At 40.9% G+C, this 17,977-nt stretch overlaps 1 protein-coding gene across 1 annotated transcript in view; it reads left to right on the top strand.

Moving 5' to 3' along the window:
* The window catches only part of MOCOS (molybdenum cofactor sulfurase), a 91,836-nt gene that overhangs the window by 10,794 nt on the left and 63,065 nt on the right, over positions 1-17,977 (top strand). Inside the window, exons 3-4 of the mRNA XM_066247374.1 lie at positions 9,958-10,024; positions 10,905-11,531. Of these exons, the coding sequence (XP_066103471.1) occupies positions 9,958-10,024; positions 10,905-11,531 (694 nt within the window). The remainder of the gene's footprint in view (positions 1-9,957; positions 10,025-10,904; positions 11,532-17,977) is intronic.

Below are 17,977 nucleotides of genomic sequence, written 5' to 3'. Positions count from 1 at the left end.
CTAAGAGTCATGACAGTGCCACCTTCACACATTAGGAGGAGGAGACATTTGTGTTTCTGCATAAACAGTACCACTAGCAAGGTTGTGAGTGCAGGGCAACAGAGGGCTCTGCCTCATGGTTAAGGGAAAGGACAGCCTCCTGAGGTTGGGGATTTGGCTCCTTGCAGTTAATGAACAGAACCAGGCTAACCACCTGTTGGAAAACTTGTAGAAAAGGTTCTTGCATTGGCCTGGCTGCCTCTGAACTAACTTCCAGTTCCAAAATGTGCTTCCTAGATCCCGTCTTCTTTTACTAGTGAGGAAGGGCTTTGTTTGTTTGGTTTGTGTAACAGCTTTTACTATTATTATTATTATCATCATCATCATCATCATCATCAAGTGAGAGGCAGAGAGGCAGAGTGCTCCGATTGGGTTACACTTGGCAATGCCCCTGTGTGATGCTCTGCCCATCTGGGGCTGCTGCTCTGTTGTTTGGCAACTGAGCTATTTTTAGTGCCTGAGGCGAGGCCATGGAGCCATTCTCAGCACCCAGGGCCAACTTGCTCATTCGAGCCATGGAAGGGGAAGAGAGAGAGAGAGAGAGAGAGAAGGGGGAGGGAGAGGGATGGAGAGGCAGATGGTGGCTTCTCCTGTGTGCCTTGACCAGAATTGAACCTAAGACTTTCATATTCTGGGCCGATGATCTACTGCTGAGCCAACTGGTCAGGGCCTAACAGCTTTCTTGAGTTATATTTTATGTTAATAAAATTTACCTATTTCAAATGTACAATGATTTTTAGGACAATCATCACTCTAAATCATTTAGAATATTTTCATTCCCTAATAAAATCTCTGATGCCCAGTCATAGTTGATTTTGTTGTTCCCCCAACCCCTTAACCTCCCCCAACTCCATTCCCTCACCCTTGCCCCAGGCAACAACTAATCTACTACTTTCTATATCTCTATACAGTTGCCTTGGCTGGGCATTTTATATAAATGGAATCATACAATATGTGATCTTTGTGTCTGTCATCTCACACTTAGCATGTTTTTGTTTTTGTTTTTTGATTAATTTTAATGGGGTGACATTGATAAATCAGGGTACATATGTTCAGAGAAAACATATCTAGGTTATTTTGACATTTGATTATGCTGCATTCGCATCACCCAAAGTCCAATTGTCTTCCGTCACCTTCTAACTGGTTTTCTTTGTGCTCCTCCCCTCCCCCAACCCCCTCCCTCTCCTCCCCCCTACCCCATAACCCCCACACTCTTGTCCATGTCTCTGAGTCTCATTTTTATGTCCCACCTATGTATGGAATCATATAGTTCTTAGTTTTTACTGATTTACTTATTTCGCTCAGTATAATGTTATCAAGGTACATCTATGTTATTGTAAATGATCTGATGTCATCATTTCTTATGGCTGAGTAGTATTCCATAGTATATATGTACTATTTTTAATCCACTCATCCACTGACGGACACTTGGGCTGTTTCCAGATCTTTGCTACTGTGAACAATGCTGCCATAAACATGGGGGTGCATTTCTTCTTTTCAAACAGTGCTATGGTGTTCTTGGGGTATATTCCTAACAGTGGTATAGCTGGATCAAAAGGCAAATCGATTTTTAATTTCTTGAGGAATCTCCATACTGTTTTCCACAGTGGCTGCACCAGTCTGCATTCCCACCAGCAGTGTAGGAGGGTTGCCTTTTCTCCACATCCTCGCCAGCACTTATTCTGTGTTGTTTTGTTGATGAGCACCATTCTGACTGGTGTGAGGTGATATCTCATTGTGATTTTAATTTGCATTTCTCTAATGATTAGTGATATTGAGCATTTTTTTATATGCTGTCGGGAGCCGATCCACTAATGCTGGCTAACTAGGTCACAGCAGAAGAAGATCCACAACTACTGGTTGACAAAGTCACAGCAAAAGAAGATAGAGTCACCGCAGTAAGACCAACAGCTGCGGGTTGACAAAGTCACCGCAAAGGATAGGCACAACGATACTCCCCCCTTTAATCTTTTGAATTAATCTGGCCTTATATTCCCCCCTTTTCTGGGTGTGTGCTATTATTTATGGCACAGGGATAATAGTACCATGCTTTCCCTGTAGATTTGTAGTAATTTCTTTGGAAATGAGACAGAAGGTGTAAGTTGCACAGAAAAGCCTGTAAGCCCCTTGAACTGGGCTCATAAACATAAGAGGCTGGCCATGATATCCCTCATAAAGGGTTAAGTTTGTAGAAAAACTTCTTCTTATTAATCATGTTAGAAAGAATAAAGTTAGAACTTAACTAGTGTATGAATATAGTAAATGAATAAAGTTTAACTAGACATTAGAATCTTAGGTAAAGTGTAGTGGAGTGGCCTGTTGAGTGGCCTTGAATAGGAGTGCAGCTGGCTAGTAAAGAATGTTTTGTTAAAAGACTTGTTTTGTCACTGAAGGCAGTTGCTGGGCTTTTCTCAGTAAAACATTCTCATGAGATTTTTGTATTTTCTAAGAATAGGAGAGGTATGTGGTGGGATTCATAGCAGCAGTAGCAACTAATGCCTTCTGATATTATGTTGCTACTAGCTATCTTGCAGGTGCACTCTATGTATCTTTAAGTAAAAATTACTCTTTATACTATGTCAGTTTCTTAATAGCAAGCCTTTTGTAGTCTTGTGAAAAAAGAATTAGGACACTACATGAACTCAAGGCTATTTCCCTGAGCAAGCGGTGGTCCTCTGCTAGTCCTTGATGATTTCGTCTGCTATCTCTTTCTGTGCCCTTGACTCACAACAAGAGTAAAATAGAGTTATTAATTAGTACTAATCTTTTAGAAGTTTGTACCAATATTATTATTACTATTGTATAACTGTACTTTGAATAACTTACCACCTGACTTGTAGCTTATAGATATGAATTAACTGTTATCTGGAAACATGTAACCATAGTGAAACAAAATACCATGTGACTGTAACTCAGTGTGTATGCATAAAAAGTAATGTTTGACCAGCCATTGAGAGAGATGCCTGGCAGTAAATGCTAACCAGAGAATAAAGAATTCGGCTCTCTCACTCCATTTTCGCTGACGCCGTCTCCTCCTGTGGGACCCCTGGATCCCCCCCGGGGCTGGACCCCGGCAATATGCCTATTGGCCATCTGTATGTCCTCTTTGGAGAAGTGTCTATTCATTTCTTTTGCCCATTTTTGGATTGGATTGTTTGTCTTCCTGGTATTAAGTTTTACAAGTTCTTTATAAATTTTGGTTATTAACCCCTTGTCAGACGCTATGTCAAATATATTCTCCCATTGTGTAGTTTGTCTTTTTATTCTGTTCTTACTGTCTTTAGCTGTGCAGAAGCTTTTTAGTTTGAGAAAGTCCCATTTGTTTATCCTGTCTTTTATTTCACTTGCCTGTGGAGACAAATCAGCAGATATATTGCTGCGAGAGATGTCAGAGAGCTTACTGCCTATGTTTTCTTCTAAGATGCTTATGGTGTTATGGCTTACATTTAAGTCTTTTATCCATTTTGAGTTTATTTTTGTGAATGGTGTAAGTTGGTCGTCTAATTTTATTTTTTTTCAGGTAGCTGTCCAATTTTCCCAACACCATTTGTTGAAGAGGCTGTCTTTACTCCAATGTATGCTCTTACCTCCTTTGTCAAATATCAGTTGTCCATAAAAGTGTGGGTTTATTTGTAGGTTCTCAGTTCTGTTACATTGATCTATATGCCTGTTCTTATGCCAGTACCAGGCTGTTTTGAGTATAATGGCCTTGTAGTATAACTTGATATCCGGAAGTGTGATACCTCCCACTTTATTCTTCCTTTTCAAGATTGCTGAGGCTATTCATGTTCTCTTTTGGTTCCATATAATTTTTGGAATATGTGTTCTATATCTTTGAAGTAAGTCATTGACATTTTATTTGGTATTGCATTGAATTTATAAATTGCTTTGGGTAATATAGACATTTTAATGATGTTTATTCTTCCTAACCATGAGCACGGCATATGCTTCCACTTGTTTGTATCTTCCCTGATTTCTTTTATCAATGTTTTATAATTTTCCGAGTACAAGTCTTTAATCTCCCTGGTTAAATTTATTCCTAGGTACTTTATTTTTTTGGTTGCAATGGTGTAGGGGATTGCTTCCTTAATTTCTCTTTCTGACTGTTCATTGTTGATATATTAAAATGCCTCTGATTTCTGAGTATTGATTTTATATCCTGACACCTTGCTGAATTCACTTATCAGGTCCAGTAGTTTTTTGACTGCGACTTTAGGGTTTTCTATATACAATATCATATCATCTGCAAATAATGATAGTTTTAGTTCTTCTTTTCCAATTTAGGTGCCTTTTATTTCTTTTTCTTGTCTGATTGCTGTGGCTAGGACTTCTAGAACTATGTTGAATAAGAGTGGTGAAAGGGGGCACCGCTTCCTTGTTCCTGATCTTAAAGGGATTGCTTTTAATTTTTGCCCATTGAGTATGATGTTGGCTGTGGGTTTGTCATAGATGGCCTTTATCATGTTGAGGTATGTTCCCTGTATTCCCACTTTGCTGAGAGTTTTGATCATGAATGGGTGCTGGATTTTATCAAATGCTTTTTCTGCATCTATTGAAATTATCATGTGGTTTTTCTCCTTCCTTTTGTTTATGTGATGAATCACATTGATTGATTTGCGAATATTGTACCAGCCTTGCCTCCCATGAATATATCCCACTTGATCATGGTATATGATTTTTTTTATATATTGCTGGATCCGGTTTGCTGACATTTTATTGAGGATTTTAGCCTCTAAATTCATCAGGGATATTGGCCTATAATTTTCTTTCTTTGGGTTGTCTTTGCCTGGTTTTGGAATCAGAATTATGCTTGCCTCATAAAAGGAGCTTGGAAGTCTTCCTTCCTCTTGAATTTTTTGAAATAGCTTGAGAAGGATAGGAGTTAGTTCTTCTTTGAATATTAGGCCCAGGACTTTTCTTTTTGGGGAGGTTTTTTTTTTTTTTTTTTGTATTTTTCTGATGTTGGAAATAGGGAGGCAGTCAGACAGACTCCCGCATGTGCCCAACCGGGATCCACCCGGCACGCCCACCAGGGAGTGATACTCTGCCCATCTGGGTCGTTGCTCTGTTGCAACCAGAGCCATTCTAGCGCCTGAGGCAGAGGCTACAGAGCCATCCTCAGCGCCCGGGCCAACTTTGCTCCAGTGAAGCCTTGGCTGCGGGAGGGGAAAAGAGAGAGAGAGAGGAAGGAGAGGGGGAGGGGTGGAGAAGCAGATGGGCACTTCTCCTGTGTGCCCTGACCGAGAATTGAACCCGGGACTCCTGCATGCCACGCCGACGCTCTACCACTGAGCCAACCGGCCAGGGCTGGGAGTTTTTTGATAACTGTTTCAATCTCATTTGTTGTAATTGGTCTGTTTAGGTTTTCTGATTCTTCCAGATTAATTTTTGGAAGATTATATGTTTCAAGGAATTTGTCCATTTCACCTAGGTTGTCTAGTTTCTTGGTGTACAGTTCTTCATAATATTTTCTTACAATATTTTGTATTTCTGTTATGTCAGTTGTTATTTCTCCACTCTCGTTTCTAATTTTATTTATTTGAGTCCTCTCTCTTTTTTTCTTGGTGAGTCTGGTTAAAGGTTCATCGACCTTCTTTACCTTTTCAAAGAACCAGCTCCTGGTTTCATTGATCCTCTGTATTGTTTCTTTAGCCTCTATGTCATTAATTCCTGCTCTGATCTTTATTATTTCCTTCCTTATACTAGCTCTGGGCTTTACTTGCTGTTTTTTTTTTTTTTAGTTCTTTTAGATGTAGGGTAAAGTTGTTTATTTGAGCTTTTTCTAGCTTCTGAAGCTAGAAATGGGGAGAGACAGTCAGACAGACTCCCGCATGCGCCCGACCGGGATCCACCCGGCACGCCCACCAGGGGGCGACGCTCTGCCCACCAGGGGGCGACGCTCTGCCCACCAGGGGGCGATGCTCTGCCCCTCCGGGGCGTCGCTCTGCCGCGACCAGAGCCACTCTAGTGCCTGGGGCAGAGGCCAAAGAGCCATCCCCAGCGCCCGAGCCATCTTTGCTCCAATGGAGCCTCGGCTGCGGGAGGGGAAGAGAGAGACAGAGAGGAAGGAGAGGGGGAGGGGTGGAGAAGCAGATGGGCGCTTATCCTGTGTGCCCTGGCTGGAAATCGAGGCCGGGACTTATGCACGCCAGGCCGACGCTCTACCACTGAGCCAACTGGCCATGGCTCTAGCTTCTTGAGGTATGCCTGTAATGCTATGAACTTTCCTCTCAGGACTGCTTTTGCTGTGTCCCATAAATTTTGTGTTGATGTATGTTCATTATCGCTCATTTCTTGGAATTTTTAAATTTCTTTTTTGATCTCATTATTTACCCATTCGTTATTTAATGACATGCTAATTAGTTTCCAAGTGTTTGAGTATTTTTCAGTTTTTCTGTTGTGGTTGATTTCTAGTTTCATGCCATTGTGATCAGAGAAAGTGCTCGATATAATTTCAATCTTCTTAAATTTGCTGAGACCGCTTTTGTGCCCTAACATGTGGTCTATTCTAGAGAATGTACCATGAGCACTTGAAAAGAATGTATGTTCTGCTGCTTTAGGGTGAAAGGTTCTGAAGATATCTATTAAAACGAGTTGATCTAGTATGTCCTTTAAGTTTGCTGTTTCTTTGTTAATTTTCTTTCTTGAGGATCTATCTAGTGATGTTAGTGAGGTATTGAAATCCCCTACTATTATAGTATTGCTGTTGATCTCGCCCTTTAAATCCATCAAAGTCTGCTTTATATATTTAGGTGTTTCTATATTAGGTGCGTAGATATTTATTACAGTTATATCTTCCTGTTGGATTGCTCCCTTTATCATTATATAGTGGCCTTCTTTATCTCTAACTATAGTTTTTGTTTTAAAGTCCATTTTGTCTGATATAAATATTGCTACCCCAGCTTTTTTTTCATTTCCATTTGCATGAAATATTTTATTTCATCCTTTTATCTTCAGTGTATGTGCATCTTTTGTTTTAAAGTGTGTCTCTTATAGACAGCATATGTATGGGTCCTGTTTTCTTATCTATACAGCTACCCTACGTCTTTTGATCAGATCATTTAATCCATTTACATTTAAGGTTATTATTCATATGTAATTGTTTATTGCCATTTTATTCTTTAAATTTGTATTCCTCTTTTGCTATATTCGTTTTCTTCTTTGATCTGTTTACAACAGGCTCCTTAGCATTTCTTGAAGCATTGGTTTGGTTGTAGTGAATTGTTTTAGTTATTTTTTTTGTCTGGAAAGCCTTTTATTTCTCTTTCAATTTTAAATAATAGCCTTGCTGGATAAAGTATTCTTGGTTGTAGGCTCTTGTTCTGCATTACTTTGAACATTTCTTGCCATTCCTTTCTGGCCTCAAGTGTTTCTGTTGAGAAGTTGGAAGTCATTCTTATAGGGGCTCCTTTGTAGGTGATAGTCTTTTTTTCTCTAGCAGCTTTTAATATTTTCTCTTCATCACTTAGCTTTGGTATTTTAATTATGATGTGTCTTGGTGTTGGTTTCTTTGGGTTTCTCTTTAATGGAGTTCTCTGTGCTTCTTGAACATGTGAGATGTTTTCCTGCCTTAATTGAGGAAAGTTTTCAGCTATGATATGCTTGAACAAAGTCTCTATCCCTTGTTCTTTCTCTTCTTCTTCAGGGACCCCTATAATGCGGATGTTATTTCTCTTCATGTTGTCACAGAACTCTCTTAGAGTTTTCTCAGACTTTTTGAATCTCTTTTCTTTTTTCTGCTCTGCCTCTGTGTCTTCATTTATCTTGTCCTCTAACTCGCTGATTCGATTCTCAGCTTCATCCATTCTGCTTTTAATTCCTTCAATTATGTTCTTCATTTCTGATATTGTATTTGTCATTTCTGACTGATTCTTTTTTATTATTTCGATGTCCTTTTTTATATTTGCTATCTCTTTATTTAGGTGTTCGTAATGGCCATCTATGGTGGTTCTAATATCTTTGAGCATCCTAACAATCGTTATTTTAAACTCTGTATCTGGTAATTTGGTTATATCTGATTTATTCATGTCCTATTCTGGGGATTTCTCTTGATTCATTAGTGTTGTATTTCTCTGCCTTCTCAGTTTCTCTGTGTTAAGGAAGCTTTTGGCCACTGGAATCCACTGAGTGTGGCCTCTGTTCCCTAGGTATGGTCTGTCTGCAGGCCCACCACCCCCTCTCCTGTTGCTGCCTAGGGCATTTGGGTATGGGCGTTGCCAGTGCCTGCCCACTGGGGCTGTTTTTGTGGTTTCCCCCTCTCCTTCACGGGAGTGACTGTAATCACGAGCTCGGGTGTACAAGCCTTGGTGGCCTTGGCCTTTGCCCTGCTCCCGTGGGTGGTGTTATGCTTGGCCCTGAGGGCAGTGGCGAGCACCTTTGCTCAGCTGCGGGTCTCCGCCTGTTTCTGGGCTTTCGTTCTCACCTTGCAGGAGGAGCCCGCTTGTGGGACGGCTGCAAGCCTTGGCTCCACAGGTCCCGCGGGACTCCGCCCGTTCTCGGTTTTTGGCTCCACCTCTGTGGGAGGAGCTGGCTCCCAAGTCAGGCCACAAGCATTGGTTCTGCGGGCGGGGCAAGGCTGTGCTCCTACGCCCTTGCTCAAGGGCTTGTCTCCACCCCTTCCGGGGTTCCCGCCCTTCTTCCGCAGGCTGGATTGCAGGCTGTCTGCTGCTGGGCTTGACCGCTTTTGCATGCCCCCTCCTCCCCAGCCGGGCAAGACTGAGCTCACACCTGGGCCCAGTGGTGGCTAGCTGGCTTCTGCCCTTGCCAACAGAACCGCGCTTCCACAGCCCACCTCCACATACCCTCCAGCGAGCCCTCAGCCATGTGGGGTGCGGGTGCTGTAGCTCAGACCCTAAGACTCACTACTGTAGTCCTGAAAGCTCCCTCCTTCTAGCGACTCTGCTCTGAGTGCCGTGGGAGAGCTTGTTTGGCTGGTGTCCTGCTTCCCTTTACTGGTATTGCTGTTTCCAGGGGAAATATTCACTTCAGATTTGGGGAGTGACTCGTCCCAGGGGTTAGGGTGGCTGTCTCCCCAAATGCTTCTCCCTGTGCCTCCTAGATTACACTCTCTTCCTGCTATTCCAGTCCTCTCCTCTCTTCCCGTCCCCCGGAGCCCCGGGTGAGTGGTTGTGAGAGAGGTGTTCTGCGCGGTCCCTTTAAGAAGAATCCTGGGTCTGAGAAATCAGTTTCTTTCTCACAAACAGTATCCTGACTTGTTTCCAGCTAAATACTGTCCATACGTCTCTTCTAGGCTCTGGGGCTGCAGGCTGGGGCTTTGTTCCTGGGACTCAGGACCCTCCCACTCTGCTAAACTCACTTCCCACCATGCGAGTCTCTCACCGCTGCCATTCTCTCTGGATAGCTGGGCAGCCCTCTCTGCGTTTTCGCTCTTCCTACCAGTCTCGGTGTGGCTTCTTCAATGTTCCTTGGTTGAAGAGTCCTCTTAGTTTAGTTCAAAGTTGGTTTTTCCAGATGATAGTTCTTAAAATTAGTTTGTAATCCACTTTGGTTCTGGGAGGTGGATCTTGGTACGTTCGCCTACTCCAGTTCCATCTTGTCTTACTTAGCATGTTTTTGAGGTTCATGCTTGACATAGCCAGTAGTTTGTTCCTTTTTACTGCCAAATAATTTTCCATTGTATAGATATGTTACATTTTATCTACTTGTTCACCAGTTGGTGTACATTTATGTTCCCAGAATTTGGCTTTACAAATAGAGCTTCTGTAAACAATCATGGCATGAATCTTCTTTTCGACATGTTTTCATTTATTTTGAATCTATAGGAGTGGAATCTCTGGATCATATGATAGTTTTATGCTTAACTTTTTGAGGAATGGAAGGAGAGGGTTTTGTAGGGACCCAAAAAGAAAGACCATAAGTAGTAAGTGACTTGATGGCTTTGTCTTTGTAACCTGCCAGGTAATCCTCACAGCCAGAACATCAGCAGCAAGCTCACCCACGACACTGTGGAGCAGGTGCGCTACAGGTGAGTGACCGAGATGCCAGCCTGAGCGGGCACTTACAGGTATATGGGCTTTTTTCCTATCAAGTGCCCGCATCCCACAAAGATTCTGAATTGGTTCAGAAAGATCAGCTTCAGCTCCATGGCCACACATACAATGGTACAGGTCAGGGTCAGAGGACAGGAAGGTGAGAGTGAGTAGGTGCCAAGTGGGGCAGGTATGCAGCTCAGGTCTGCGCCACTTGTGAGTGGCTAATGGCTAGAGCTATAGTTTCTGGGGACTAGAGTGATAAGGAGTGCCCTAGCTTCTAAGTCTTGTTTTTAGAGAGAAGAAAAAGAATTTTTCTGCTTTTTCTTTTCATGTTTTATTAGGCATCTTATTTTATTCACCCCCACTCCACCCTTTTTACTGATATTTGCACATTAAACAGCTCTCTATATTATTACCACATGTAATAATTAGTTTTTGGTAAATAATTTTCAGGTGGTACCTACCTAAAGTGACCTGCATTGATACAATTTCAAATTAATATATCCAATTTGAAAGGGAATATCGGGTTGCCAACATTAAAGGCGACCTGGAACAAGTTGATGACCTAACACTCATTATGATGGAGCCAGATAGTAGACTGAGGGGACCTTTCCAGTTAAGGTGAAGGTAGTTGTGGAATTCTGTCTTATCCCGCGGGGGTTAGGAAGCAAGGTGATTTTGCCAGTTTGATCCATTTTCCCTGTGACCTCCTCCATACCTGCCCTAACTTCACAGTGACGGCAATGAGTCTCTGGGATTTTTCCTAGCTCTTAAGGTAGAGAGATGTCTTAATTAGTAGAAATGCAATTCCAAACATGGAACTGGAGAGAGCCCCAGCTGCGCCGCGGGCCGTGCTGTGTGTGCTTCTTGCAGGATCCTGGCGCATTTCCACACCTCCCCCGAAGACTACACTGTGGTTTTCACCGCTGGGAGCACGGCCGCTCTTAAACTGGTGGCGGAGGCCTTCCCCTGGGTGCCCCGCGAAAGTCTGCTCTGTTACCTCACCGACAGCCACACCTCCGTGGTGGGCATGAGGACGGTCGCTGCAGCCATGGACGTCACTTCCATCCCGGTCAGGCCAGAGGACGTGCGGTTGGCGGAGAAGCGGGGCGCTGCTGCCAGCAACCCCAACTGCCATCTTCCACATCTCTTCTGTTACCCAGCTCAGAGTAACTTTTCTGGAGCCAGATACCCTCTGTCCTGGATAGGAGAGGTCCAGTCCGGGGAGAGGTGCCCTGCGAGCACGCCTGGGAAGTGGTTCGTGCTGCTGGACGCGGCCTCCTACGTGAGCACTTCGCCTCTGGACCTGTCGGTGCACCAGGCTGACTTCATCCCCCTCTCCTTCTACAAGATCTTCGGCTTCCCCACCGGCCTGGGCGCTCTGCTAGTGCGAAACCGCCTGGCGCCTCTGCTGCGGAAAACCTACTTTGGAGGAGGCACAGCCGCTGCATACCTCGCAGGCGAAGACTTCTATATCCCGAGACAGTCGGTGGCAGAAAGGTAACCTCGATGTGGAAGTGGCTTGGCCAGAGTTCAGCAAGTCTGGGGTCTGGCCTGTGCCACCTGTAGGATTGTGCAGGGGACCAGGCTGGGTTCCTGGGGTCAGGGAAGTTGGTCATTCTTGGCAGGGACAGAGGCTGGCAGCAGGGCTGACAAGATGTATCTATTAAACCTATGATTTAAAAGATTTTGAGCAAGTTGATGGCATAGTTGGCTTTTAGCATCTAGAACAGTGTTTCCCAACCTTTTTTGTGCCATGCCCCACCTTAACCTTTCTAAAATTTTTATGTCCCCGCTCTATGTAACATACATAATTTTTAACATAAAAAATTGATTTGTTCACTTAATAAACATAAATGATAAGTTCTAGGAAGAAATCACTATGAAATTGTTAACACAACACAGTAAGTAAAATTTCAAAACATATAATGAAAAACAAATTTAAATTCCAAATAATTTTAATACAGATTTTTCTATATTAATTTATTATTTTAATTTAGTGTGATCCTTGCGCTTGATGCTTGCTGCACAGAGATTTTATATTAAGTTCCAATTTGGTTAGCTTTAGTCTCAAGTCTCCATGTTGTGTTATATCCAGCCGATTTCTTTTCTTTTTTTTTTTTACCAGTAAATCATTTACAGCACTAAATCCACATTCAGCTAAAAATGAAGATGGAAATGGTAGCAATAGTTTTCTTGCACATTTGGTTGAATTTGGGTATTTGATTTCTGTTTCCTCACAAAGCCATGCCATCGCTCCTTTGATATTAAATAAAGCTTTAACTGACTCATCATTTTGCAATTCTGCGAGTTCTTCTTGATACCGCATATTTGATATATCAGACAAATCCACTAACATTGGCTACATCATCCATGTTGGGAAATCAATTTGTTTTAAATCAGAAAATCTTTTTTTTTTTTTTTTTTTTTTTTTTTTAAATTTATTTATTTATTTTTAACAGAGACAGAGAGAGAGTCAGAGAGAGGGATAGACAGGGACAGACAGACAGGAATGGAGAGAGATGAGAAGCATCCATCATTAGTTTTTTGTTGCCATTGAGACACCTTAGTTGTTCATTGATTGCTTTCTCATATGTGCCTTGACCGTGGGCCTTCAGCAGACCGAGTAACCCCTTGCTCGAGCCAGCAACCTTGGGTTCAAGTTGGTGAGCTTTTGCTCAAACCAGATGAGCCCATGTTCAAGCTGGCAACCTCGGGGTCTCGAACCTGGGTCCTCGGCATCCCAGTCTGACGCTCTATCCACTGCGCCACAGCCTGGTCAGGCCAGAAAATCTTTCTTTTAAATCAGCCGATAGATTATTCAAATGATTGACAATAACAAGTAAAGCAGTATCAGTTACTTCACATTTTTGGAGCCAATGAAACTGTTTAAAGTTTTTGTTGTTAATATGTTTCTGACATAACTCAATATTGGTAATGAAACCAAATATCTTTGCTTTTGCATCAACAAGAGTTTTATTTGTTCCTTGAAGTTGCTTATTTAATATATTTAGTTTTTCAAAGAGATTGGCTAAATAACTCACAAATGCTTTACCATCTATTGTTAACAGATACTTCATTTCAGGTTTGTCGCTTAAAAAATCACTAAGAGTATCAAACAGTTCCATAAATCTTTTCAAACAGTTTCCTTTAGATAGCCATCTGACTTCAGTATGAAGTAAAAGTCTCACATGGTCTTCATTTTATTCTTCACAAAATAGCTTGAAAAGACGCTCACATTTGGCACTAGCTTTAATAGCATTAACACACTTTATTACTGTATGTAATACTTCATTCAGAACAGGCAAGATGTTTTTAGCTACCAAGTTTTCCCTATGAATAACACAATGCACAAGAATCATTTCTGGATTCACATCTTTCATCAATTTTAAGCAGCCATTTTTCTTGCCCATCATATTGGGAGCACCATCTGCAGCACAAGATGTTATATTTTTCATTGGTATATCATTGACATCTAAGTAGTTTTTTAGCTTATTATATATATCTTTGGAGGTAGTGGTACTTTCTAATCTTTTACAGAACAACATTTCTTCAGCAAAATGTCCTTTATCAATATATCTTATGTAAGTTATCAATACTGCCTCACTGTCTCTCAAAGTTGATTCATCCATTTGCAAGGAGAATTTTCTTTTTTTCAGCTTTTCAATATCCTCACTCATTTCATCTATTCTTCTGCTAACAGTATTGTCACTGAGTGGCATAGCTTTTACATCTTTGTCATCTTTTTCAAGAACCGTTTTAAGAAATGCTGATATTGACGGTTTTATTAAATTCTCTCCTATAGTGTGATTTTCTCCAGTTTTAGCAATGAATAAAGAAATTTGATAACTAGCCTCAAGAACACGATTATTAGTTGAAGTATGAGCAGTAAATAGAGACTTTAATATTGTTCTTTTTTCAAAATCTTTCTTTAAAGTTTTAAAGTAACTCAAATCTGAATTAATATGAGCACTATGTTTCGCCTTCAAATGTGCCTCAAGACAACCTCGTTTCATTGATTTGTTGGTCAAGCATTGCTGGCATAAAAGACAAAAAGGAATCCGCTCATCGTGAACAGGGAGTATGAACCCAAATTTTAAATATTCCTCTGAATATTGACGAGTTTTTTTCTTGCTTGCACCACTCATTTTACTATGGGCTATAAGAAATAAAAATAAGATCAATTAAAAACTAATATTAAAATATGTGTAAAATATATTCAATGTGACATAGAGTAAACGTATACTAAAAATTCATATTTATTTAAATGTATATAACACATTTACTACACTACTACTGCAAATCAAAAGGTATCTATATTTTTTCCACTTGACAAAATTTCCTGAAAAGTTATGCTTCTAAAATTAAAATTGTCGTGCATGCACTATTATAGCCCCAATAATATTTATAAAATATTAGTGCTTTCTAGCCCCGATGCAAGAAGTACTTAATAAAGAGTTTAATATTGATAAAAATAAAATCAAATACTTACCAATTATATCTATACAATATATATGTATATTTATTAAATCAACGAGCTTTTACAACAGTTTTGACTGACATTTAGTTCAAATTAACACCAACTGAATGACGTGAAACACTACAGAAGTTGCGATGGGCCAATTAGGTGAGAATAACTGCGTTGTTTAGCGAGTTTTCAAAACGTCTGGGGTTCCCGCAGCAGACGGCACGCTCCGCGGTGAACCCAGGATGAAGTTTACTTGACGATGCCAATCACCCAGTTGATATTTTGGTCTTGTCAAACGAAATTATACTTAATAATTATTTACCGCAATTATTTAAGAATTGCATTTTTTGTTAAATCTGGCACCGATATCTAGCATTGCATTTAAATGGCCCGGGGCGAAAGAGTTAAAGTCCTGTCGAGTCCATTTTCAAATTGCCCCCTTAACTATCGAATTGCCCCCCTGTGTGGCGTGGTCCCCACGTTGGGAAACACTGATCTAGAGTCTACTGAGCTTGGCCTTAGTTAATAACACTGGGGGACAAAATTTTTGTTGCATCCATAAAAACACTTGTTCTTACCTAATTCGAGTGTGTTGATCTTAAATCTGACATTAGTTTTTCTCTATAAGCTACAGGTTTTTTGCAATTCAAGATTTTAGGTTTTCTCTTATTGTAAAATTTTCAACATTTAGTTTAACATAATGAAGTAGAATCTCTTCTTAGGCATAATCTTTGTGAAAATATAATAATTTATATAATGCAGTAAATACACTAATACACTAAAAGATATGATTGCAGCAGAAATTTGTCTACAATTTTGAAATAGAACATATTAAAACACTTATTTTAATCATAAAACTTGCGCAAAACTTATTTAAATTCTATTCAGGCAAAAATTTGCGTTTGTAGCTCTTGCGTTTGTGTACTTGTTGAGGAAAATCTCGTTTGATGCTCCAGCAGTCGTCTGCTCATCACTAACAGCTCCAGATTTTCGGGAAACTTATCAAGGTGACTGTTCAGGAAGTGAATCTTAACGCTCATGTTCCATCCAATGTCGCAGAAAGCCAACAGCATCCTTTGAACCAGAAGTTCATAGTTTTCTGCTTTTTTGTTGCCAAGGAAGTTCTTTGTAACTGCCACAAAAGACTGCCATGCTGTTCTCTCCTCCTTATTCATCTTCCTGGCAAATTCTTTGTCACGTATGAGGGTTCCAATTTGAGGTCCATCGAATACACCTGCTTTTATCTTCTTGAAAGACAAGGCAGGGAAAGCAGAAATAAAATGTTGAAAGCATTCACTTTCTATATTCCAAACCTGAATAAACTGCTTCATTAAGGCAAGTTTGATGTGAAGAGGGGGGGAAATGATCCTGTCTCGATTAACTACAGGTTCATTCACAATATTTTGCATCCCTAATTCCAGAGCTTCAGGTTTCGGCCACCCCTTCTGTGTCCAGTGTTTCTCCTGAGCTTGGCTGTCCTACAAACACAGAAAGCAAGGATACTTTGTCTTTTTTTTTTTTTTTTTACAGAGACAGAGAGAGAGTCAGAGAGAGAGGGATAGACAGGGACAGACAGACAGGAACGGAGAGATGAAAAGCATCAATCATTAGTTTTTTGTTGTGCATTGTGACACCTTAGTTGTTCATTGATTGCCTTCTTATATGTGCCTTGACCGCGGGCCTTCAGCAGACTGAGTAACCCCTTGCTCGAGCCAGCGACCTTGGGTCCAAGCTGGTGAGCCTTGCTCAAACCAGATGAGCCTGCGCTCAAGCTGGCGACCTTGGGGTCTCGAACCTGGGTCCTCGGCATCCCAGTCCAATGCTCTATCCACTGCGCCACCGCCTGGTCAGGCAAAGCAAGGATACTTTGTAAAACCTCTCTGTTGTCCTAGCACAGGGGTCCCCAAACTACGGCCCGCGGGCCACATGTGGCCCCCTGAGGCCATTTATCCGGCCCCCACCGCACTTCCGGAAGGGGCACCTCTTTCATTGGTGGTCAGTGAGAGGAGCATAGTTCCCATTGAAATACTGGTCAGTTTGTTGATTTAAATTTACTTATTTATTTTAAATGTTATATTTGTTCCTGTTTTGTCTTTTTTACTTTAAAATAAGATATGTGCAGTGTGCATAGGGATTTGTTCATAGTTTTTTTTATAGTCCGGCCCTCCAATGGTCTGAGGGACAGTGAATTGGCCCCCTGTGTAAAAAGTTTGGGGACCCCTGTCCTAGCAGGAAATTTACCATTTTAAGATCATTTAAGATCCACACAAATGATCCAGTTATGCTCCTCATACTTCAGAAAGTCGAGGACAATTTTTATGTCATTATAATCTTCTCGCAGATGAGTTGAATAACCAGTTGGAACCGCTGCATAAACTTTACCATTGTGTAGGAGAACACATTTCACACTTCGTTTAGAGCTGTCAAGAAATAGCTGCCATTCTGTTGGGCTGTAAGTGGTAACACCTAGCTGGCTGAGAAGACTACTGATAATCATGACAGTAAACAAAGTGTTTGTCTTCGGAAAAAAGTCCACAAAAATTTGTTCACGCTTCCTGAAATGGGATACTTTAGCTGACCAGTGAAGTACATTTTTTTCTTGAAGCCTGGAGGCTAATAACTCAGCTGCTTTCTTTGATAGGCCCAAATCTCTTACTAAGTCATTCAATTCAGGTTGGCTAAATTGCTGAGGGGTTAATGATTGCTTGGCACCAGAAGAAGACCCTTCAGATTCTACAACCATTTCCTCATGCATCTTATCAAAATACACTTGATCACCATGATCACTTTCTTCATCCTTAGAAGAAATAAAACCATTGCAAACTGGAACTGGGAGTTTCTCAGTGTTGGATAGGTCGTATTGCTGAAGGAATATTAGGATATGCGATCATATGCCGTTTTTTCTTGCCGATGCCCTTTGTATGGATCATACAGAAATAACAGTCACTGCTGTGGTCCTTAGGTTCACGCCAAACCATGGGAATACCAAAAGGCATTCCTTTGTGTTTTCCTTTTGTCCAGTCATGAAGCATTTCCTCACAATTATGACACACAATATGAAGGGCCCAATTCTTGTCTTGATTGCCAAGGAGAACTTAAAAATAGGCAATATATACACGTGCCACAAATGATGATATATTGCGCCTTTGACGTTGAAGTGTGTAACAGCCACATATATAACAGAAGGTGTCAGGACTATTCTTACATTTACGCCTACTCGAAGAAGCCATGATTCGATCTTAAGACAAAATAAGAGGATGTTTTTATCAGATAATAATTTTTTACATTTAAAAGCAACTACAAATATGTAAAAGTGATGTTTGTAAAACATTAATTGCCTTGTGGTTATGTTCAATTCAAGAGTTGTTGCCCTTTAATTCCAGTTTAAAAACCAATGCATGCCATTAACCATAACAAAAAGAAATTAAAATTGCATAAAAACTAGAGCATGCACTAAAAAACGGATTTCAGACTTGGA

The sequence above is a fragment of the Saccopteryx bilineata genome, chromosome 11 (assembly GCF_036850765.1).
Source record: "Saccopteryx bilineata isolate mSacBil1 chromosome 11, mSacBil1_pri_phased_curated, whole genome shotgun sequence".
Classification (NCBI taxonomy): Eukaryota; Metazoa; Chordata; class Mammalia; order Chiroptera; family Emballonuridae; genus Saccopteryx; species Saccopteryx bilineata.
Note: the sequence above shows the minus strand (reverse complement) of the source record. Positions and strands in the feature narration are given on the sequence as shown.